Source organism: Xenopus laevis, chromosome 6L (assembly GCF_017654675.1).
Source record: "Xenopus laevis strain J_2021 chromosome 6L, Xenopus_laevis_v10.1, whole genome shotgun sequence".
Classification (NCBI taxonomy): Eukaryota; Metazoa; Chordata; class Amphibia; order Anura; family Pipidae; genus Xenopus; species Xenopus laevis.
In genome coordinates, this window is record NC_054381.1 from 30,567 (window position 1) to 56,322 (window position 25,756).

Below are 25,756 nucleotides of genomic sequence, written 5' to 3' on the forward strand. Positions count from 1 at the left end.
TTGATGCCATGGCAGTGGTCTATGATGACCCACACAGAACCTCCACTGCTGAAGCCGCCCTGCATGCCTTGAGGCAAGGTGCCCGTCCTGTTGAGGACTATACTCTGGAGTTCCGTCAGTGGGCAGAGGATACTGAATGGAACCCTGCAGCACTGAAGAACAGTTACTGTCTGGGTCTTTCAGCTGAGCTGAAAAATGAGTTGGCCCGTGCAGGCATTCCTGACACCTTGGAGGAGCTTATCCATATCTCCATTCAGTTGGATCAAAGACTTAGAGAACGTAGGGAGGAGGAAAAGGCTGAAAAAGCTGGCCTTTTATCTCCTACTTGGCTCTTACCTTCTGCTCCACCTCCTATCCGTATGCCTCCTATGATGACATCTACGGTTCCTACAGCCACTATCACTACAGCCCCAGAGCCGATGCAAATTGGAGCCATTAAGTCCGCATTAACCCCTGAAGAGCGCCTCAGACGTCGCAGGCTTAATCTTTGCCTATACTGTGTTCAAGCGGGCCATCTTCTTCGGAATTGTCCGACTCGTCCCTCGGGTAAGGAGGCTTGTGAAAGAGACTTTAATGGTTGTAACTTTTCTGTGTCCTTACTGACAATTTCTCTATCCCTGCAGTGGGGAGACAAGGTGGTGGAACTTCAAGCAATACTTGATTCCGGGGTAAGTGGGTGCTTCTTGGACAGTAAAGTTGCTCTTCAGTTCCAAATCCCTCTCCAATCCAAGAAGAACCCTATAGCACTTCGTGTGGCGGATGGTTCTCTGATTACTTCAGGTCCTGTGGTTCAAGAGACTGCTGCACTTTTTGTTGTGATTAATAAAATTCACGCAGAAGTAATAAACTTTGGTTTGGTTACGTCTCCATTATTCCCTATCATCTTGGGGTTACCCTGGTTACAGAGACATAACCCATCTATCAATTGGGCCACTGGTGGTGTAACATTTTCTTCAAATTTTTGCCTTTCTAAATGTAAATTAGAGAATTCGTCTTCTTCAATTAAAGTATGTTCCCTTTCTCCTTCTTCTGAAATCCATGATCTACTTCCCCTGGCTTATTGGGAATTCGCTGATGTTTTCAACAAGAGAGGGGCCGATAGGCTACCTCCCCATCGTATTTATGACTGTCCCATTAATCTTCTCCCGGGAGCTCAAATCCCTTTCGGACGTATTTATCCTTTAACTGAGCCTGAACTCCTGGAATTACGCACATATTTGGATGAAAATCAAGGGATTTATCCGACAGTCTTCTTCTCCCGCCGGAGCTGGGATTTTCTTCGTCGAAAAAAAAGATCATTCATTGAGATTTTGTATCGATTATAGAGACTTAAATAAGATCACGGTCAAGAATCGTTACCCTCTTCCTCTCATTCCAGAGCTATTCCAATGATTTAAGGAGGCCAAGATTTTCTCTAAACTTGATCTTCGAGGAGCATACAACTTAGTTAGAATTCGGGAAGGGGATGAATGGAAGACAGCGTTCCGCACCCGTTATGGTCATTTTGAATATCTTGTCATGCCGTTTGGACTTTGTAATGCTCCCGCTACATTTCAGCATTTCGTCAACGATGTTTTTCGAGACTTTCTTGATATTTTTGTCATCATTTATCTGGATGATATTCTAATTTTTTTCTAGTTCTTTGGAGGAGCACAGAATGCATGTGAAGAAAGTTCTTGCCCGCCTCTGTACTCACCAGCTCTATGCCAAAGTCGAGAAGTGCTTATTTGAACAGACATCTGTGGACTTTTTGGGGTTCTTTATTTCTCCTTTAGGAATCCAAATGGATTCCAAGAAGATCTCTGCAATCATTGATTGGCCTATCCCTTCTTCTAAGAAAGCTGTTCAACACTTCATTGGATTCGCTAATTTCTATAGAAAATTCATAAAGAATTTTTCTCAAATTATTTTACCAATAACTGAACTCACACACTGTAATCAAAAATTATTTTGGTCACCACAGGCTCAGATGGCTTTTGAGAAATTGAAAAAACTCTTTACGTCGGCTCCAATCCTTCGTCATCCAGACTTGGCTCTTTCATTTACGTTAGAGGTCGACGCTTCGGAAATTGCTGTGGGCGCTGTCTTATCACAGAGGTCTGGGGTTCAAGAAGAACTCCATCCAGTTGCCTTTTTTTCACGTAAATTGGCCAAGTGTGAATGTAACTATGACGTGGCGGATCGTGAATTACTCGCTATTAAATTGGCATTAGAAGAGTGGAGGTATCTCCTCGAAGGGTCCAAACACCCAATTCTCATTTTCACTGATCATAGGAATTTGGAGTACCTGCGTTCCGCCAAGAGATTAAGACCTAGACAAGCAAGGTGGGCTCTTTTCTTCATGCGATTTAATTTTCACCTTACTTACCGGCCCGGGTCAAAGAATGTCAAGGCGGATGCCCTATCTCGCATGTTCTCCTCTGAGGACGAGATTCTCTCTTCTCCTGAGACAATTTTAAACTCAAATAACTTTCTTTTGTTACAATCTGTTCTTGTAAACCAAATTAAGGATGCGTCTAAAACTGTCTGTGAACCTTCTTTAGTGCCCAAAGAAGGGTTTCTTCTTCATGAAGGGAAAATTTTTGTTCCAGAACAAATGCGTTTGGAGGTTCTTAAAAATATTCATGACTCTAAACTGGCGGGTCATCCAGGTATAAAGAAAACTATTATTTCTGCTAAAAGACTGTTTTGGTGGCCTGGGATGACTAAAGACTGTTTGGAGTTTGTTTCCTCTTGTGAAGTCTGTACCAGATCCAAGGACTCTCATGTTCGACCTATTGGCCTCCTCCAACCCCTTCCAGTTCCTTCTCGTCCTTGGGGATCAGTGTCAATGGACTTTATTTCTGATTTGCCACCCTCCTGTGATTGCTCCACTATTGTTGTTTTTATTGACCGCCTGACCAAGATAGCTCATTTTAAATCTTTGCCTGGACTTCCTTCTGCCTCTGAGACGGCTGATTGCTTCATCACGGAAGTAGTAAGACTCCATGGTCTTCCAGATGAGGTAGTTTCTGATCGTGGCCCACAGTTTACGTCTCAGTTCTGGAAAGCTTTATGTGGTGCTCTTAAGATTTCTGTGTCGCTTTCATCGGCTTTTCATCCTCAATCCAATGGCCAGACGGAGCAAACTAATCAGACTCTTGAGCAGTATTTGAGATGTTACTCATCTTATCTCCAGGATGATTGGGTTAATCTCCTTCCTCTGGCGGAATTTGCCTATAATAATGCCCAACATTCTTCTATCAATCAGTCCCCCTTCTTTGCAAATTATGGTCTACATCCTGTAACCTTCCCTTCTTCCATTGTTTCTGATATTCTTGTTCCTGCAGTCAAGGACCGGTTAACCTTTTTGGCTGATAACTTTCTGAAGCTTCAAAAGAACATGAGGAGAGCGCAACAGAACTTCAAGATTTATGCGGACAAGAAACGAAGAAGTGATCCAGAGTTTAAGGTGGGGGACTGTGTTTGGTTATCTACTGTTAACCTCAAGTTGTCCTGCCCCAGTAAGAAGTTGGGTCAACGTTTCCTGGGTCCTTTTCCTATTACTCGTCAGATTAATCCTGTGGCTTTCCAACTTTAGCTCCTGGCAACCTGGTGTATTCATCCAGTATTTCATGCTGCTCTACTTAAACCAGCCTCCACATTTCACTTTCCTGGCCGTACAGCTTCTCCTCCACTTCCTGTTGTAGTGGATGGTCAAGAGGAGTTCGAGGTTGAGAAGATCCTGGATTCCCGTGTTAGGGGCAAGCATCTCCAATATTTGGTCAGTTGGAAAGGCTTTGGTCCGGAAGAGAATTCCTGGGAACCTGTTTCTAACATCCATGCTGCTGAGCTGTTGAAGAATTTTCACAAGAGCTACCCTGATAAACCTTCTGCCAGTCGCGTCCTGAGGCCGCTCCGTGATGGGGGGCAATGGGAGGATCCGCTTCCGCGTTCCTTCCGGCGCAGGCGCGCTCATCAGGGAACCGATGCGCGCTGGCGCGCGGTGTTGGACGCCGGCGACGGACGCCGGCGCGAAAGCGCTGGCGGCGGTCGCCGACGCAAGGGCGCCAGCGATGGACGCCAATGACGGACGCACTGACGTCAGCTGTGCGACGCCAGCGCGAGGACGCCAGTTTGGCGCCAAATAGCTCTATTTAAACCTATCTTTTACTGTGACTCATTGCCTGGTTATTAGGTTATCTGACTGAACCCCTAGCAATTGAATTCTACTTGATCTTCTGTGTTTTGACCTCAGCTTGTTTCCGGATTATCTCATTGCCGCCTGCCCTGATCTTCTTGCCTGACTACGTTTACGATTCTTCGCTGCCTGCCCCCGACTTCGGCCTGCCTGACTTCGCTTCTGCCTGAACCCTCTGTACTTCGCCTTGGTTAGTCTCATTGGCTACTCGCCACATCACTACTCCCTGTTCCACTCCAGGTGGGTTAGTGTTGTGCGAGGCGCTTGTGGGTTCGTGTTCTGCAAGTTCCTGCTCCTTCCTCGTTGGATCAGACGGTAAGCCTGACATTGGTGTGGATTCATTGTCTGCTTGCTCAAAAGAACCAAAACCCTAGTAAGTGGGTTGAGGTATATTGATATTATTATTAATGATATAATATAATATATAAACTTATATCAGTAACCTAAAATCTCTCAAGATACATTAGAAAAGTCTTGAGAACCGTAATTACCTCTCACTCTCTCCATAACATGTAACTCAGGCAGTGGGATCACCTGACCAAGGGATTGTTATAGCTGCCCCTCAAAGTTGATTGGTTACTTCTCCTGGAAGGGTTAACTCTTCCATTGCTGGAGTAAACCAGAATTCCCAACAGTTTAGGACATTAAGAAATAGTGAACATTCCTATTTCTAGCATGTGGATATTCGTCTCCCCGGTTATTAGGTGAAAATACGAGTTCTGCTGTACTCAGACTCTTGAGTGCTTTTTTTTTACAGAGATACTAGCATATATGTGGGTGTTCCTTCCACCCAATGCAACTTTGTCTTGTGAATGATGTGCAAGGTGTAGCACAGGGCACACAGACATGCAGCTACCATGTAGCGACCCCATTGTCACGATCGCCGCCCGGAGCAGGTCCAAGAGCTCCGGGAGGCGCGTCCCTCCTTGCCGGCGTCGCTCCCAAAATGGCGGCGCCCATGGCCGCCACATGGGTAGCGGCGCCGGCGCGATGACGTCAGCGCGCCGACGTCGGCGCAAGAGCGTCAATGACGTCACAATGGCACCAAATTCAAAATAAAAACGCCAACTAGACGCCAGAATGGCGCCCAAGTATAGGAAACCTTGCCCTAAGTATTTCCTGGGTTCCTGTGTGCTGATATTCCTATCCTGTTCCTGATTATTATCCTTGACCCCTGCCTGGACTTTGGACTTTGCTGTTATCTGCCTGCCCCTGAACTCTTGCCTGATTCTGACTACTCTTTGGATTAACCCCTTGGACACCGCGACCTTGCACCCTCAAGAAGGCTTCCTCCTTGATCCTGACTACCTCCCTGGAGGGAGCTCCCGGCTCCCTGACACCCATGCCTTCAGGAGACATGACTTCCTAGTCTGTTGCACCTACACAGGCAACGGAGATGCACAAATTTCATTTGTGGGATACTTGTTTCTAGCATACGCACATTGGTGCACCCAAAATTGACACTCTTATTGACTAAGCAGAAATGTTACTGCTGTTGCAATTCTATCCCTGTCATTATGCTGCAATTTGTAAGAAAAAAAAGTTGTGATTTGCGCAAGTTTTTCACTTTCACTAATGAGCCCTTAGGGCTTTGCCAATAAAACTCTTCTCTCTATTCTGAATATCTGCTTTTTGTATCATGTTTATATCATGTTTGTCTCTGTGCCAATGGTGCAAGTTTGTCTCTGTGCCAATGACGCATGTTTCTCTCTGCGCCAGCGCTGGTGTGGGGCGGACAGGAACCTTCATAGCGCTGGACTGGCTAATGCAACACATCAGAGATCATGAATTTGTTGATGCTTTTATTATCTTCAATGTAAGGGGACCCCATTAAAGGTGAAGAAATCCACAAATAAATGCTTTTCTAACATTCAGTAACATTTTTTTACACAAAGTAATTTTTCCAGCTCAGCTTGATAAGATCCATTTAGGCAAGATCCACTTGTTAGGACCAAAGTGCCAAATCTTCTGGTGTGTGAGCAGCTTTATTAATTATCCCAGGGGTGAGACAAATCCCAAATCTTGAGAAATATGCCCCACAATCCAGAGACTTTTGCTCAGAACCCCACATGATGGTTGGACTGGCCATCTCTGATTGTAGCAATCTCCCCTTTGTGTGCACTGGGATATCTGACTGCAGCCATAAAGCTTACTGTGGATGCCTAAAAGCTACATTTAAGACAATATCCTTCAAGTTTATTCACGTGAAATAAGCCTTTCTGTAACATCATTAGGTTGTATTTTTGGAATATTGCAGTGGCCGCAGATATGGTGTATTTGTGCAGCCCTCCCCCTCAATTCACTGGTGGTGTTGGTGGAGCCACTGGTGAAGGTGCTTAGTTTCCTCACTGACCAGCATTGTGCCCAGACTTTTTCCTGTTAATGTTCTGGGAATTTAGGGGGCATACCCACACTCTTATGTGGAGGGAAAAAGTAAATGAATCAGATGACAGTAAAGAGTGAAAATATGAAGGAATAAACCTCTTGTAATAATGTGATCTTTTAGCCAGTGATGGGTAACATTGAGGCCATACTGTGCATACTTTGTTTTTATGTTGGCAATAGCACAATACAATATCCACATTTTTATGTTTGCAACATGCATGGAGCTGCATCTCAATCCACAAGGGCCACATCGGGCCCCTGAGCTGGTTCTACACAGACAAACAGTGAGACTCACAGGGGCAAATTCACTAAGACGCGAAGCGCCGAACGCTGGCGTTAGTTCGCTAGCGTTTGGCATTTTCGTTACTGCGCAAATTCACTAACGAACGCTGGCATAGTTTCGCTAGTGTTACTTCGCACCCTTACCCCAGACGAATTTTCGCTAGCGACGTAACTACGCAAATTCACTAACTTGCGCAGTGTACTGAACGCTACCTTTTACGCTAGACTTCCTTCACCACCTCAGACCTGGCGAAGCGCAATAGAGTAGATAGGGATTGTTTCAAAAAAAAATTTTTTCTAAGTCCCAAAAAACGCTGGCGTGTTTTTTATATTATGGGTGATAGGCTGAAAAAGATCTAAAAATTTTTTGGGGCTCCCCTCCTTCCCCCCTACATTTCCTGACTCATGGCAACTTACCTAGACAGTGGGCACATGTGTAGGGCAAAATAAAGTTTTTATTTGATGATTTGAAGGTTTTCTTGGCATTTGTAGTGCAGATACGTATTCCTCCATTGAAATTTGAATTCAGCGCCGTATGCAAATTAGCCTTCGCTAGCGTAACTTCGCTTTATATAGCGAATCAACGCTAGTGCAACATCACAACCTTACCCTACCCCTGAGCGCAACTTCGGATTTTAGGGAATTTGCAGAGCGCTGTCGAAACTACGCCTGGCGAAGGGCGGCGAAGTTGCGCCTGGCGCAACTTCGAATCTTAGTGAATTTGCCCCACAGCGTTTGCTTTAGTTACCAAATCCCAGAATGAAAACTTTGTAGTCCTGGGCTGCCAAGTGTATTTTGAAATATAAAAACCCGCATTTTGTTGGGCACTTATTTCCTTTGGGCAGATATTAAACACTAAACAGGCAAATGGAGCTTTGCTTTACATAGAAAACCCTTTTCTCTGTCTTCGCATAGGAGCAATTTGTTTTTATTCATCAGTGTGTGCAGCTGATGTGGAAAAAGAGGCAGCAGTTCCGCATTAGTGATGTTATTTATGAAAATGTCAGCAAGTCATAAGGTTCATCTTCTGTGTAAGTGGGCCCAGAATTCATTCCCTTCTTGCGCGGGCAGTAACAACCATTACTGGGTTAATTTGGGGTATTTCTAGGAAGTTCTGTTATTTAAGGGATACAGTGGAAGTGTTACATTGTATTTAACCTGCTGCTGTAATTATTATCTTCTGCTCTTTCAGGAAAATCATATTCACGGACTTCAGAATCTTAACTATGGCCATTTCTACACCAACACTGTCCGCTGACTGTGGCTTTCTGAATCTGAGTTGGTGGAGAAGCCAAGGGAAGGCTTTGCCTTAAAGAACCTCGTATATCTTTTGGACTCAAAGATGTGAGAAGCTGTACAGATTTTGGATGACCAGATCTGATAAAGAAATACAAGAATACCTGGCTTACTGGTCTGATGAGGATGAGCTTGATGGAGTAAACCAAATTATTGTAGAAGGAAGAAAGAGTAAGGACAAAAGAGAAAGAGTTCTGAAATATATTCGGAATTTGAAATGATTTAGTAAAATAAAGTTTTATTTTACAATAAATAAAATATTAGTTTCTAATGATGGTGTGAAGTAATGGTGGGGTATCTTAATATTTACTTTATTACTGATCTATCTGGACTATCTGGACTATAAATGCCAGGCTGAGAATGTAATCCCATTTTAAATACAGGAATGAAATCAGTTTTCCAACAATCCATAGGTACCATAGAAGTACGTCTTTACTTCTATATTAGTCGCATAGGGTGGTTCTTGGTGCTGCTACATGTACTTCTTAGGAAATAAATTGATAACAGTAAAAATTTAACATCATTTTACAACTTGACAACTATTGTTGTTCTGTGTTTTTAGCAGAAAACATAATGCCCCGATCAATGCTCTGAAGGGCAGCCCTCAAGGCACTAAAATTAGCTGTTCTGATATTCATGGTTTTTGTTGCCCCAGTGTATATTTGGTCTTTGCACATAAAATGAGATCACATTATGGTGACTATTACCCAGGGGTTCAATGACTTGCACATTTGCTATAAGTTCTGGGTCACAGAATAGCACTTTTTCTGGTTGGCTCCTCAACAACCTGTACCATAATAATAATAATTAAAATTACCCATTATCTCACATACATTAGGGGGTCTAAAGTAACTCCTACGATTAATTTTGTATAGCTCCACCCATAAGACTTCTGCCCCCTCATTTTCTAACATAGCCTCCTCCTTTATATTAGATTTTAAATCCTGCCTAACATACAGACATACCCCTCCTCCTTTTCTATTGCCTCTGTCCCTGGGAAACAAAGTATAGCCACTGATATTTACTGCCCAGTCATGTGACTCATTCAGACATGTTTCAGCAACACCAATTACATCATGTTTTTCCTACAGCACAAGCACCTCCAGCTCTCACATTTTACCAGTCAGACTCATTGCATTTGTAAACATACATTTAATACTGGTACCATATTGAACATATGACATGTGGTCCTCCCTATCTTTAACCCCCAACCAAATCTCCTCCTCCAAAGTCCCCCCTATTAGCACATACAGTCTCTTAAAGGCAACGTTTAAAACAAAAACCTTTCAGCATCCCCCAGTATTTGGCACCAGGTGGGATTCTAGCTTTGTACAAACAGAAAAACAGGACACTGTCTCCACAACACAGTTCTGAATATGAAAGTAGGAGGAGCTGATCTGAGCCCCACCCATAAAATAAATGCCCCTATTGTTTTGGGGTGTGGATATATTTTATTTTTAGTCATTCCTGAAGGGATTGTTGCTTATAGTTTGTCAGCCCTCAACTGACAAGCAACAATAGGGTCAAAGGGAGCTGGGGTACTTTTCATAGGTGCAGGGATCTTGTCATTATTGGGCAAGTGATAAGTGTCAACTGACCAGGTGTTGCTCCTAACATGCCAATGTCACAAATGGAGGTGTTTTGGGGGCACCTGGCTGGAGGTTGAGTAAGGGGGAACCAAGGGGAGCTGCCTGTTTATTAATTGATGGTTTGTTACTAATCAGTGTATACTAATGGGGGTATGAAGGCAGCCAGTGGGGCAGGAGTAGAAGAGTTACCCCCAATGGCACAATTGAGGGGTGAAAAGTGTGGGATATTTAGATACATGATCAGCTCATGCTGTAGCTGCACATCCTCACTGCAGGGGAATAAGCTGCTTAGGAATAAAGTCATTTATGTGATGGTGCCAGCAGGTTGGTGCCCTCAGAGGAAGTGGAACCTGAATCACGTCCCTATAAAAGGCCATTATTAGCCCAGTCTCATTCTATTTCATCTCCGTATTCTGAGTGGTGACAACCAGTCCAGGAACATTCAGTTGCACCATCAAAGCACCCGCCCTGCCAGTCCCACTATCTGTCAGCATATGGCAGCTCCCTGTTCATTAGGATCCAGAAGATTGTAAGCTCTTCAGGGCAGGAAACTCTTTCCAACTGAATTTCTGAGCAATTATGTGTTTCTTTTATCAGTTTACATTACAAAACCTGTAAAGGGGTCTGTGCAGATGTATCCAATATAGATGGGTCCAAGTGCTTGTTCTTGGGGTGCCATTCCTTCCAGTATCTCCTCTCTACTTCTCTGGCCTGAAAGAGCAGAATGAATTTCTCAATCTCATTTAAATTGGATTAGCAGTAACGAGTGTATGAGAGCATTTAATTGCTGTGCTAACGAGTCACAACCTGTTGTTAATAAGAGTCTCAGCCTGTTGTTAATTAAAGTCCCAGCCCATGCTCCAGGGGCCCAATAAACATACCTGACACTTTAATGCACATTTCAGCGCTGCCGTCTATAAAGTCTTGTCAGAAACACTGATCCGATGTGTAATGAGGAAATATCTGGAAAATCCTCCTGATTCTGAACCAATATATTCCATGTAAATGAGCTGTGCTGGGGGTTACACCATTCCCTGCACTTATTTGTCTTTCACAGCAGAAGAGAATTGTGCTGAATCAGAGCCAGTTCCACATGGGGGGCTCACCCAAATATTCCCATAGCCCCCTCCCCTCATCCAGAATACACTGAATTATATATATATGTGTGTGTGTCCACATGAAGTCGGCACTCTCGATAAGGCGATATATATATATATATATATATATATATATATATATATATATATATATACAATATCAAAACAGGGGGTTGTGGGAGCACTCTAAAGGCTTTAAAGTATATATATAAGTATAATAAATGCTATTGTATATGTACCCAAAACAGGGGTTATTTTGTTACAAAGTTATGATCATAAAATTGATAAGCCACCATACCACGTGAAGGTAAACCCCGAATGGCGGTCCCTAACTTGTTTTATATTTTATGTGCATTCTAGCATTACCTGTAATTAATGTCCGTTGAACGCTGTTTTTTCACTGAGGGCTAAATCCTCCTGTTTTGATATTGTATATTTAGCTGGAAGCTATGGCATAGCTTCAGTGGTTGTAGCACCATATACCCCCCCTTTAAACTAGTGGTGATCCCATGCTTTTAAAATTGTTTGTTTTGGGAATATCTCTCCTTTAAAAGCCTGATTGCTGGCTGGGGAGGATTTAGCATTGATTACAGGTAATGCTAGAATGCACATAAAATATAAAACAAGTTAGGGACCACCATTCGGGGTTTACCTTGACGTGGTATGGTGGCTTATCAATTTTATGATCATAACTTTGTAACAAAATAACCCCTGTTTTGGGTACATATGCAATAGCATTTATTATACTTATATATATATACTTTAAAGCCTTTAGAGTGCTCCCACAACCCCCCTGTTTTGATATTGTATATATATATATATATATATATATATATATATATATATATATATATATATATATATATATATATATATATATATATATATATATAATGTTCAGCTCTGTGGTGTCACCATCACACTCACTTTACAAGATGAAGAGGAGAAGTCTCCACTCATTGAGTGAGAAACATGACAGCTAAGGAGCCAATCTGAGTGTAGTTCAATGTGATTGGACCTGAGCACTAAGTTCATGTGTAGCATGTGATTGGCTGATAAAGCTGCACAAACACTGACTCTGGGGGCCCTGGTTGTGGCACTTACTGTTGCCAGTCTTGGCACCACAGTCTCTGTATCACGCAACCCTGTGTTTTGCTTTAACTTAAGGGAATACTATACCCACCAAACAATGTAGGTCTTTATAAAAAGATATTGCATAAAACAGCTCATATGTAAAACCCTGCTTCATGTAAATAAACCATTTTCATAATAATATACTTTTCTAGTAGTATGTGCCATTGGGTAATCATAAATAGTAAAGTCATTTTAAAAAATAAGGGCCACCCCCTAGGATTGTACAATTCACTGTGAACATAAACAAACCATACTTCTAAGGTCACATGAGCCAATTAACAGACAGAGTTGTGTATTTCGCTTCAACACTTCTTTCTGTTACAGTTAGAGCTGCAGTATTTTTGGTCATGTGATCTCTTCCTGTTACAATTAGAGCTGTAGTATTTCTGGTCAGGTGATCTCTTCCTGTTACAGTTAGAGCTGCAGTATTTCTGGTCAGGGGATCTCTTCCTGTTACAGTTAGAGCTGCAGTATTTCTGGTCAGGTGATCTCTTTCTGTTACAGTTAGAACTGCAGTATTTCTGGTCAGGTGATCTCTTCCTGTTACAGTTAGAGCTGCAGTATTTCTGGTCAGGTGATCTCTTCCTGTTACAGTTAGAGCTGCGGTATTTCTGGTAAGGTGATCTCTTCCTGTTACAGTTAGAGCTGCAGTATTTCTGGTCAGGTGATCTCTTCCTGTTACAGTTAGAGTTGCAGTATTTCTGGTCAGGTGATCTCTTTCTGTGACAGTTAGAGCTGCAATATTTCTGGTCAGGTGATCTCTTCCTGTTACAGTTAGAGCTGCAGTATTTCTGGTCAGGTGATCTCTTCCTGTTACAGTTAGAGCTGCAATATTTCTGGTCAGGTGATCTCTTCCTGTTACAGTTAGAGCTGCAGTATTTTTGGTCAGGTGATCTCTTCCTGTTACAGTTAGAGCTGTAGTATTTCTGGTCAGGTGATCTCTTCCTGTTACAGTTAGAGCTGTTGTATCTCAGGTCAGGTGATCTCTTCCTGTTACAGTTAGAGCCGCAGTATTTTTGGTCAGGTGATCTCTTCCTGTTACAGTTAGAGCTACTTACATATATATTCCAGTTTGGTAAGATTCTTTAATATGCTACTTAATATGATATAAACTGTCTGTTGCTTAAGATCAGGGGATCTCTTCCTGTTACAGTTAGAGCTGCAGTATTTCTGGTCAGGGGATCTCTTCCTGTTACAGTTAGAGCTGCAGTATTTCTGGTCAGGTGATCTCTTTCTGTTACAGTTAGAACTGCAGTATTTCTGGTCAGGTGATCTCTTCCTGTTACAGTTAGAGCTGCAGTATTTCTGGTCAGGTGATCTCTTCCTGTTACAGTTAGAGCTGCGGTATTTCTGGTAAGGTGATCTCTTCCTGTTACAGTTAGAGCTGCAGTATTTCTGGTCAGGTGATCTCTTCCTGTTACAGTTAGAGTTGCAGTATTTCTGGTCAGGTGATCTCTTTCTGTGACAGTTAGAGCTGCAATATTTCTGGTCAGGTGATCTCTTCCTGTTACAGTTAGAGCTGCAGTATTTCTGGTCAGGTGATCTCTTCCTGTTACAGTTAGAGCTGCAATATTTCTGGTCAGGTGATCTCTTCCTGTTACAGTTAGAGCTGCAGTATTTTTGGTCAGGTGATCTCTTCCTGTTACAGTTAGAGCTGTAGTATTTCTGGTCAGGTGATCTCTTCCTGTTACAGTTAGAGCTGTTGTATCTCAGGTCAGGTGATCTCTTCCTGTTACAGTTAGAGCCGCAGTATTTTTGGTCAGGTGATCTCTTCCTGTTACAGTTAGAGCTACTTACATATATATTCCAGTTTGGTAAGATTCTTTAATATGCTACTTAATATGATATAAACTGTCTGTTGCTTAAGATCAGGGGATCTCTTCCTGTTACAGTTAGAGCTGCAGTATTTCTGGTCAGGGGATCTCTTCCTGTTACAGTTAGAGCTGCAGTATTTCTGGTCAGGTGATCTCTTTCTGTTACAGTTAGAACTGCAGTATTTCTGGTCAGGTGATCTCTTCCTGTTACAGTTAGAGCTGCAGTATTTCTGGTCAGGTGATCTCTTCCTGTTACAGTTAGAGCTGCGGTATTTCTGGTCAGGGGATATCTCCCTGTTACAGTTAGAGCTGCGGTATTTCTGGTCAGGGGATCTCTTCCTGCTACAATTAGAGCTGCAGTATTTCTGGTCAGGTGATCTCTTCCTGTTACAGTTAGAGCTGCAGTATTTCTGGTCAGGTGATCTCTTCCTGTTACAGTAAGAGCTGCAGTATTTCTGGTCAGGTGATCTCTTTCTGTTACAGTTAGAGCCGCAGTATTTCTGGTCAGGTGATCTCTACCTGTGACAGTTAGAGCTACTTACATATATATTCCAGTTTGGTAAGATTCTTTAATATGCTACTTAATATGATATAAACTGTCTGTTGCTTAAGTATTCATTTGGGGGTGTAGTTTTCCTTTAATAAGAAACAAGACCTGGAAGCTGATTTGTACAGTATAGTATATTATAGTATAGTAGTGTATTGCTACATTGACTCCGACACTGAATCTCCCACGCAGCACAGGGCATTTCTGTATTATGATTAACAATTAATTCAACTACATCCAGGTATATGGAACATACATCAACATCAGCTATTGCACTCCCTCATATGATCACCCACAACAGCCCAGAATCAGCACCAGAATCTCAAGTTAAACCCACCGAGCCGCTCCGGCACCTCTGCGCCTACCTTCAGGGAGCTGGGCTGGGTGGGAGGGACCACAAGGTCCAGGGCTCACCAGGTGTTTTCCCAGTGTCTCGTTTGCCCAGTCAGACCCTGCACTGAAATACATCAAATGTGCTAAAATCTATTAACATCCTGAAAATGAAATTTCAGAAAAAGGTGTTTATTTAGCCCAAATACAAAGAAAATAAGGCAACATTTCAGGTCCCTCATGGGGCACCAAATGTACTGGAGAAAACCAATGGCACCACTGATGCAGTTGAACCCATGATGGATGTTTATGGACAATGTTTCAGCCTAAGCATGGCCCTTTGTCATGCTTAAAGAGATACTGACACCAGAAATTAAACCTTTTTTACATCTATCAAAACATTGTGTTTGAATACTATCTCTAATTTTGCCATAAAAGTATTTGCAGATGTGTAACCCTTTCGACACCCCTTTGACGGTGTTACACTCCAGGTGTGCTGCTTACCTGATGACATGGGACAAACCTGAGCCACTAGTGGGGATCTAGTGGGATCCGGGAATGTACCTACGGGTGGCCCCACTAGCAATACAGTAATAACACACACGCAGTATTAGTTAAACTGAATAACAGTTTATATAAAAAAACTGGGCAACTAGTACATGCAGCACTCCTAACCAGTGGCAATAGGGCCTCACTAACTAACTAAGAAAAGGCAAAGTCCTTTAACAAACAGTCTCTTTATTCTTCAGCGCCTTTTTTGGGTACTGTCTCTTTAACCAGGATACTCACAAATCCTCTTTGTATACTTTAGATCTCTCTTCAGGTGAGTCCAGCACAGTCAGCCATACAGTGCGACTACCAGCCCCTTTGGATGCTCAGATAGGAATCTCCTGTTGGTTGTTCCTCCAGCTCTCTGGTCCCACCAGCAGCTCTCTGGTCTCTTTCTCTGTCCACCATGCTGCTCTCTATGCCAGGCTTTCTTCTTTTGCCAGTATCTGTGACTTCCTCTTCCTGCCAGCCACTCACTAGCTGCTGTGTCACTTCCTGTTGCACTGAGATCACTGAATAGCTGGTTGCTAGGTAACAGCTTAAAGCACACACACACACACACACACACACAGGCTCTGTACTTCTGCCCTTACAGGAATAAGAACAATGATTTTGTACGGATTCCCTACAGATGCTTTTACATTACCCATCTTATCCCCCATGTTCCTCTACGAGGAGGCTGCCATATTTTAGCATTAGAAATTCTAACTGACATGTTGAGAAGGTACAGTCAGGTTATCAAAACAGTCAAGTTTAGGAACTTCAAGTAACAATTAATTAGAAAAACAGACCTATCAATGAAACACAATCAACATGAGCTATAGGTAACTTTTAATGTACATTAATATTTTGAAGAATTATTTTTTAGTGTCACTATCACTTTAATGGTGTTATACACAAAAACTTGAATAGTAAAAAGGAAGCTCAATCCTACCTCCAGCCCCATCCACATAGAACAGAGTTAAATGGAAAAAAAGAAAACGGGCAGGATCTCCCCTGATTGACGTGACGATCAGCCTATTGATGATCGCCACTTCATAGCCCCACCCATGTGACATAGCACGCCATGCCCACAACATCGCTGACCTGGTGATGTCATGGCCCGCCTGGATCGTGAGTCACACAAAGGTGGCAACCCTAGTCCAGAAAGTCTTTTTTTTTTAACAAATTTTTTTTATTAGTTTTCAAAAAGCATGTAAAATAGTTCGTAACAGAATTGTAACAAACAAAAAAAAAAGAAAAATAATATAAACAGTCAGTGTCAAGTACAGATTCCAATAATAAAAGGCAGAGATAACAATAATGATCTAAGGTTATGCCAAGTGATTGCAAAAGAGAGAAGTGGGTAAGCAGTCCCCAAATTGTAGATATCGAAAGCTACTCACGGTTAGATAATCCGAAGACGGCAAGGTAGAGCAGTAGAGACTTATAATTATGGCAGAGCGGTAGTAAATAGTCCAGAAAGTCTTTTAAGTTACTGGCTTAAGATAAATAGATAAGTAAGTTCTTGTGGCCAAGCATCCATAGCCGCATATATATTCCAAATTGTTACCAGTTACCCATAGTAATAATTCACAGTGAAAAGGGTACTGATATAATACATCAAGAGATATAATACAGTAATAGTCATCCAATGCAATAGATCAAGTGAACATATATGTATGAAATCATTCTTTGCCTATAGTACTCAGCATTGTATGTACCAGTAGCACCCACACTCACCATGTTCATAATACATCAAATTCCTTTGAAATACAAGGAGATCCCCTTATTTACTCGATTAAGGGACCTTAAATAATACATGGATATTGGAACCCAGATCTGCTCCGTCTTTTCCATCAGAGCAAAATTCTCCCCAGAAGCACACATCATTGTAGTATAAATGTATTTTCTTCATTTGCCCCCATAAACTATGTCAGGTCTCTATAAAAGGTGCAGCCTTTAACCTTCCCAATAATGACTTTATGTAGCTCACCATTAGCTATGGACCCCTGAAGCTGTTATTAGCAGACAGGGGTTCTGTGGTAAGGGTGATACACTGTATATATGATGTATAAATAAATATATATATATATAGATATATATATATATACACACTTCCCTGTGCTGCTCTGCACGTGGCTGGGTTTATAGTGTGACATTTCAGCAGATACACATTTTATGGTGCCATTAGTCAGTGAGAAGCCATTGCACAGGAGTTGGGTCACTTTTGCACAATGGAATGAGTGAAACACAATGTTCAGTGTCACGGTGTCTCAGACCATACACAACAGGCCAGGCTCTTAATAACAAGGGAACTATAAAGTTTAAGAGGAAGTTGATGACTTTTTCAGAGGCTTAAAACTGGAGTTTCTGTTACAAATGAGTGACTAACCCCCACAGCATCTTTCTGTGTGACACCCTGAAGGTGACAGAAAGCATTTTGTGTGACAATAAAAATAATTAAGGATTTTCCTCACAGAGGGTCATTCCTCTCCCAAACAATAAAGTGTCTTCCTTAATGAGAAGAGACACACCCACCAGCTCTTCTCCATAAAAGCCCCAAGTTCCCAAAGACACCAACCAAAGTGATCTAGAGAAGAAGTAGAGACACATCCACCAACTCATCTGCATAGAACCTTTGGATCCCAGAGGGAGAGTGAAGAGCCACCGACAGATCCCGTTCCAGCTAAAGAACATCTCTTCCAATCACTCAGAGATCCTGGAACAACAGTTTACAGGTATTTTTGGGCTTTAATTGGCAACTAATATACCATATATAATTTACCAGCCATTGTGTGAGTTCTTTGTACCCTAGTAGTCTAGTGCATCAGGATACATATAGGGCCCCACTACTGTCATAGGACCCATGCCAACATTAAGAGCCATGAATGTGTGAATTGTCATTTACACTCTGTTTCTCTTACTACAACTCTAAGTTCTCAGCTCCTGTTTTCGTTTTTATGAGGGATCACCCTCAAGTGACTGCCATAAAATATAGTTGTGATGTCATAAAACAGGAAGTGACATCAGTAGAGGGACTGAAGGAAAGCAGAGAACACTGCTTTGAATGAAGTAAATCAAGGGAGCATGCTGAGCTGGAGACATACAAACTGTTAGGAAATAAACTATTCCCATACCAGTCAGGGGTTTGGAGCACCCACATACAAATGACACTGAGAGATGATTTCATTACATATGAGCTAATAATAATTAATTAATAATAATAATCAGTGAAAGACATATAGTGTCCAATACTGCTCAGTTGCATTTTGTATAACATTTTGTATAACTATTACCATTCCACCTTTACTGCCATTCTTAGGGTGATTATTGATCTAAGATATTCCCATTCATCATCTCAGTGTCTGCTCATAACATGTTCCCATATTTCTTTTATTAAAAGTAATCTTCATTTTCATTTGGGCTTTTTCATGGTTATATTTGTTTTGCATAGTGAAGTAAAATTACAGATGATAAAAGAGATGAGAGACTGTTTTAATATTCTCTCTTTTACCGCAGGCCTGTTTTTTCAAAGTGGAACCATGATTGGCCTGTGGATCTTCCTCACCCTCTGTCTCAATGGGGTGATTAGCCAGTTCCCAAGAGTTTGCACCACAGACATAGCTTTGCAGACCAAAAACTGCTGCCCAAGATGGACAGATGGAACCCCTTGTGGCTTCCGCTCAGGTCGTGGTCGGTGCCGTAATGGAGTGGCATTTAGTTCATTAGCAGCTGGTCAGGTTCCCCTGTATAACGATGATCGGTGGGACTGGCCACGATACTATTATGATAGTACCTGTGAGTGCTTTGGAAACTACGGTGGCTTTGATTGTGGAGATTGCAAACATGGTTACTTTGGAGACAGATGTGAACGAAGAAAAACCTTGGTTCGAAGAGAGATCCGGGAACTTTCCTTGGTAGACAGGAAAAGGTTCTTCAGTTACTTGGCTCTTGCTAAGACAACCAAAAGCAAGGACTTTGTGGTGCTCACCACTGGAGACAGACACCACCGTGACACATTTCGGTTTGTGGATGCTTCAGTCTATGATGTGTTTGCTTGGTTGCATTACTACTCTATGAAGCCAATCATGGTGAACAGCACATTCAATGAAGCCAAAAACTTTGCCCACCAAGGCCCTGTCTTTACAGGTTGGCATCGTGTATCACTCATGTTTTTGGAGAGAGAAATTCAGCGATTGACTGGAGATGAAGACTTTACATTTCCATATTATGATTGGAGGGGAGAGAGGAATTGCTCCATCTGTACCAATGATTTTATGGGGGATAATGATGTACAAGGGAGACTGGACCCATATTCCCATTTCTCCAACTGGAGGGTGAGTATAAAAATGTTTTCTTCTTTATGACTGGTATCATTTTGCAATTCTAGGCCTGTTTCTTTGTCTTATACTTGATACCTGTATATGGCAACCAGTTAGTGGAGAAACCATTGCATCTGAGCCCCTGCTTATAGTGACATCTATGATTTATTTAATATCAGTGATTTCTAAATAAAAACATCACTGCACATATTTGCCAGTTTTCATGTCCTATTAGATTTTATCCATCCATCAAGGTATTTATTGGGTTTATTATATTTTGGGGCAGAAGATTATATTCAGGTTCAGCTTCAGCTTTCCATTGGTGATGACCTTTATTCCATTGCAGCTGATATAGTGAATAAAGTACCCCCTCATGTAAAATATAGGGATATTATAAGTTACCGAGGAGTTTCATGACCATATAAAAGTACGAGGCCGAAGGCCGAGTGTTTTTATACAGGTCATGGAACTCCGAGGTAACTTCTAATATCCTCATATTTTACAACTGGGGGTACTTTATTTATTATAATACACAAATTTCAGTGAGTCATGTGACAGAAATGACATCACTACTCACCGTTTATAACTGATGACCTCACTAGTCACCGTTTATAAGGATATAATTTACAAGATATTCATGGCTTTTGTGTATTATAACCTGATATTGCACATGGTTGGTTTGCCTCTCATGCCACATAAATGCCCCACTCTCTGCAAACAGTTGCTGACATTTGTGAGACCGTTTGAAACTCAGCAGTGAATGACTGGGCAGTTTTGGCTTCAGAAGTGTTTCTGGCTAGAGCTGGGGTCCATTTAATGTACTGAATCACAAAAAACATCAAAAGGGTCACACACATTGACACTGTAGGGTAAAACCATTGTTTTTTTATATGGGATTTTAGTTGCTGGAAATTTTAAAGGACAAGGAAAGTCTAACATTAAATAAATCATGTTTAAGAGGCATACCTTTTCTAGTATTAGTCTTTGCTTCAAGTTTGTTGTATGTTTAAGAAGTCTTGAGATCTGTATCGTTGCTCCAGGAAAAAATGCAGAGTAAGAAAAGAAAAACCGGCGATTGTGCACACTAGATTGATAAGAAGGCAGCGAATGCGCAGTACACAGGGCTCGTGAGCATGCTTACACTACAACTAGCGAACAAGCTTTTTAAATGAGCACGCGTCCAGGGTGGGAGGATTCATTTTGAAGCATGCACATTTGATTCACTCATGCCATCTTGATTATGTCACAAAATTGAGAGATATGTGACGTCCCTTAAAATATTACTTATTATTTCTGTTTGTCATTGACCATGATTTTCGCCTTTTCCCCATCAGGGAATGTGTAGTGGGTACGATTACCCAGATGCTTATTGCCCAGTGGTTGAGGAACATCAAATGGAAACATTGCTGAGGAAGCCTGGCACTGACCCCGTGTCCAACAGGCTCCCCTCAGTCCAAGATGTAGAGGACACACTCCAGTGGAGAGACTTGGACACCCCTCCATTTAATGAGACAGCCAGAAGAAGCTTCCGCAATGCATTAGAAGGTAGAAATTATACTTTGGTATTTCTCACTAAAGGCCAGACACACAGTACAAATGGTCAATAAGTTCGATTATGGGTTGAACTACAGTTGGGCATATGTGTGCTGGTGCTTAGGGTTCTACACTGGAGCCATTTACTCTGGGTCTTCTTAGCAAACAAAATAGGAATTATTGTTCATCTTATCTTGTGTGATTCTTTTTCTGTTTCAGGGTTTCTGAGGCCATCAGACGGGGAAACCTTAGAGAGGAATATGCACAACCTGGTCCATATGTATTTAGGAGGAACCATGTCCCGTGTGCCCATCTCCAGTAATGACCCGATCTTTATTTTACACCACAGCTTCATTGACAAGTAAGTTGATGAAGAAAGAGCGGATAGAGACAATAGGTACAATGTTATACACAGGGAAGAACTGTGTGATGTGCGGAAGATATGAAAAGGCATGAAATGTGTGAGACTCACATAGGTTATGAAGCAACTAGTAGATGCCTTTCAGGAACAGCTATTGACTGTTCATTCCAATTTTATTGCTGCAATGATAGATTTCAAAAGTTGTGGGTTTGAAGGAAGATGCTTTGTAAGGTTTTAAATGGAAGCAGCAAGTTTGTGTTGGTCATTGTCGTACAGCCTCTATGGTCAAGCAAAGTCCTCCTTGCACAAATTGGCACAATGAGCCTGGACAGGAGGGACCATGCTGGCAGCCAGTTTTAGCACATATGTGGCATTAGGGTTACAGTCCCTACCAATTGAGAGGCCTAAAAAGAGACAACTTGAATCCAGGTTAGTGGCTTGTAATTATCCATTGTAGTTACTGTAGTTAAAATGTGAGAATACTGGTACTAGTGACATTTTTAAATTCAGATTAGATATATAATAATTCAGGTCAGTCTTTCAACATTCTCCACCGCTCTATTCCTGAGGTGGAAGCAGAACAGATCCTTATGTGACAAATAGAACAGTACAGAGATGTCTTTGGCCAGTAATAAGTCCAGGGGCAGGTTAAAGAAACGAGGCAAAGCCACACGATTACAGGACAGACAAGATGCCGCTAGTAATTTCTGACATGGAGTTTAGGGTTAAAATAAAAACATTTTGCATGTGACTCCTTGGGTTGATATTATTACACATTTATCACAGCGCTGTACATAAGGGTACATCATTTACAAACAGCAAGATACATTTGGTTATAGGGTCTTGCCCACAAACTTACAATCTATACAGTGGGGAGAGTTGAAACACAAGGTACAAAGTGAAATTTATTGGGAAAATATAAACAGTGATTTAGTGAAGAGGTTGGACCCAGCTCCTGGCCCAATAATCTTTATTAGAATCTTTCACAAGTTAAGGGCTGTGACAATGTAAGGATGAAAATACACCATTGTGCCACTATTAGGGTATTTCATTGTGTATCAGAGCCATGTGTTTCCTGGGAATGAATAACAACACAAGGAAAGGCCTTTCTCTTTGAAAGTTGCTCCCACTTTTTATGCAGTGATATGTTGAACTACAACTAAATACTGCACTTAGAAAAGATCCTTTGTCACTTTGCGCTTTTATTTCTTTTACTACAGGTTGCTCCCACACTAAGATGTGCTGGTAGTTTCATGGTTTCCCCCATCGCAGGAGAATCAGCAACGCACCTTTACTTTCTTATAGCCAGTGTGGGGGGTGTGGTGTAAGAAAAGGGAATTTTGGGAAATGCACCAGTGCAAAAGAAATGTTTAATACTTAAGATACCTGCTTTCAAGCATGCCATTTACCTTATGGGCAAAATAATGTGTTTTCTAATGCAGTTTCTTTGGACTGATCGTAGGTAGGAGTGCTCAAGTGGGGAAGAAAAGCTGTAAAGAAATGTGTGTATATATATATATATATATATATATATATATATATATATATATATATATATATATATATATATATATATATACACACATATGTGTGTATATCTTTTAGATTTGGGTTAGGTCTCACAGCTCTTCACCCATCTAGAAGCAAAATGGACTACAAAAAATTGCCTTTCAGAAGCCACGCACATGGCAAAAAGCTTAACCGATAAATAAATGCTCACGGATTTAAGAATATTAGAAATTGTTGTAAATAATAGTAAAATCTGGGACACTGTTCTTACACTTATTTACTTCACAGAATATTTGATAAATGGATCCAGAAGTACAATATTTCTCCAAGTTTGTACCCTCCAAACAACGAACCTGGACAAGGCCCCAATGACTGCTGCACTCCTTTCTTTCCCTGCATTAGAAACAAAGATCTCCTTTGGAAAACCACCCTGTTTGGATATAGATATACTTATTTTAAGAACTTTTAACTGGGATAGCAACAAGCCCTTATGATTGGAGAGTCCCACTACTCCAACAGATCTCAGTCTTTTTTTCTTATGATCTCCAGTCCGTCATCTGATCTTAAGCCTGAAACCATCTTCTGTTTTCATGGGCACCAACTCTTCCTATGATCTCATTGTGGAACCATCTTCTGTCCCCATGGACACCAACCCTTCCTCTAATCTCAGTGTGGAACCATCTTCTGTTTTCATGGGCACTAACTCTTCCTCAGATCTCATTGTGGAACCATCTTCTGTCCCCACGGACACCAACCCTTCCTCTGATCTCAGTGTGGAACCATCTTCTGTTTTCATGGGCACTAACTCTTCCTCTGATCTTATTGTGGAACCATCTTCTGCCCTTATGGGTACTAACCCTTCCTCTTCTGGTATATTTCTTCTGATATAATAAACACCAGTCCATCTGAAACTTTCTTCTGATATAATAAACACCTATTATTTATCTAATTTCAGTCTGGAACCATTTTCTTTGCTTTTGAGCCCAAGATTGCTTTTGGAGCCACCCATTGTCCTTATAAACCATAATCCTCCATTAAATCACAGCCAAGACTAATGTTCTGATCTTATGAGCCACAATTTTGTGGTTGCAGGTTGCAACCATATTGTCTCCCTATGTGCCCAAATCCCACATTTTATCTCAATGTGGAATCATCTTCACTACCTATGAGCAGGGGGCGTTCTCCAGATTTATTAAGTGCTAATCATTAAAAACAGAACATTAAAGTTTTTTTCAGCCATCAGCACATAAATAAATCTGCAAACATGTATATATACATGCATATACTGTATATGCATCTGTAACTACACACACAACTGGCAAGTACCACACGCTCTCAGGAGTTTTCTATTGGGTGTTTTATCATATGATTTTATCATATCCAGGCAAACAGCTAGACACAAAGTTGTTGCAGAATTTTTCCTATACAAGTGCATGTACCTACAACCTACTTATGCTCATCAATATTAGCAGTGTGCGCCAGTTTGCTGGTTGCATCTCTTTAATGAATGAGCCCCTGACAACTGCCCAGTACACAACTCCCTCCTCTAGTTTTTGTACTTACACATTGTTTAGGAAATTAAAGCTACATATACTGTATACAGTATAAACATTGAATCTAGAGTCACATTCTATTTCCTTATCCCTACGAGCACAATTGGAACAAATATATAATACAGTATAATGAGCTGCTCATTATCTCAAAGTGCAATGAGCAATTGCAACCTCCTAACTATGATTGTCTCATTTTCTTGTGGGTTAAGCCCAATGCAATATAAATTAAAATACATATAAATATTAAATTATCTTACGTCCAAATTGCACATCGCGTCCACTTGCTCCAATATGCACACAGTCCTCAAGAGAGGGGGGAGAGAGATTCCAGTTGTTCCCACACTGGCTCTACCTCGACAGCTGTTTCGCCACCAACCGTGGCTTTGTCAAGAGACCGGCAATCCGGATATGACGTCATTATAATGATAGTGTCACATGACTCCAGTGGACATACCGCAGCAATGTAATCATATTTGCCACACAGCCCTTCTGCGCATAATCTTATGCTCTCTATATAGCAAATGATAACCCCACAATAGCATTAATAACTTTCTATCCAATTTGAAGCATCCTTGCACAAGATCGGAATGGGGGCACAAAGGGTTTTCAGAGGAGGCATCAGAATAGAAGCACCAAGGCGAATTCAGATTGCGAAACTCACTCAGGATCGCAAAAAGCGTAAATTCAACACAGTATTTCATAAGGAACAGGTCACCTCACAGGTTGCTCAGGAGAAGAGTGTTAAAGCTCCATTCCTGTTTAACCTTTCCCAAGATGCTCAGTCACCAGTGGGCACGAGTTTTTTACAGTCACTGAACCTGTGAATGTCACAGGGAATGCAGTTTCACCTTCACACGATGATGATTTACAAATAATAAATCTTTCTAGCTTCACTTTCACTCCGATTGTCACTGGGTTATTACAAAAGGGGCTCACTTTTGTGCCCTCTAAATCACTTGATCACTTTTCTCTAATCAAGGAGGTTCACAAATCCCTCAGTGAACCTCCAGGGAGACCTAGTGTCTGGTTGTGGCTCACTCACGGAACCCATTAGTGGATTCATCGATGGTGTTACAACCTCTGGTGTCACAGCTAGACTCCTTTATACTAGACACCTCTCATTTATTGAGGGAAATCAATGGGTTAGCTCTGGACTCGGACTGCATTCTGGTAGGCTTGGAACGTGGAAGCACTGTATATGAGTATACCACACTCTCTGGGCCTAAAGGCCATACAATCTATTTTTGAACGTATACATAAACCAATTACTGAGCAACACAATTTCATTTTGCA

General features: G+C 41.5%; 1 protein-coding gene and 1 long non-coding RNA gene across 2 annotated transcripts; both read left to right on the forward strand.

Annotated features, from left to right (window-relative positions):
• The first annotated feature begins 7,533 nt into the window (after positions 1-7,533).
• Positions 7,534-8,414, forward strand: LOC108704653. Its single transcript, XR_001933645.2, has 2 exons — positions 7,534-7,878; positions 8,040-8,414. It is a non-coding gene; the product is annotated as an uncharacterized LOC108704653 (long non-coding RNA).
• Positions 8,415-17,655: 9,241 nt separating this feature from the next.
• On the forward strand, positions 17,656-23,859 carry LOC108704650 (tyrosinase). Its single transcript, XM_041565683.1, has 5 exons — positions 17,656-17,923; positions 18,705-19,522; positions 20,842-21,052; positions 21,260-21,401; positions 23,199-23,859. The coding sequence occupies exons 2-5, from the start codon at positions 18,728-18,730 to the stop codon at positions 23,377-23,379; spliced, it is 1,329 nt and encodes a 442-aa protein (XP_041421617.1). The 5' UTR covers positions 17,656-17,923; positions 18,705-18,727; the 3' UTR covers positions 23,380-23,859.
• The last annotated feature ends 1,897 nt before the right edge of the window (positions 23,860-25,756 follow it).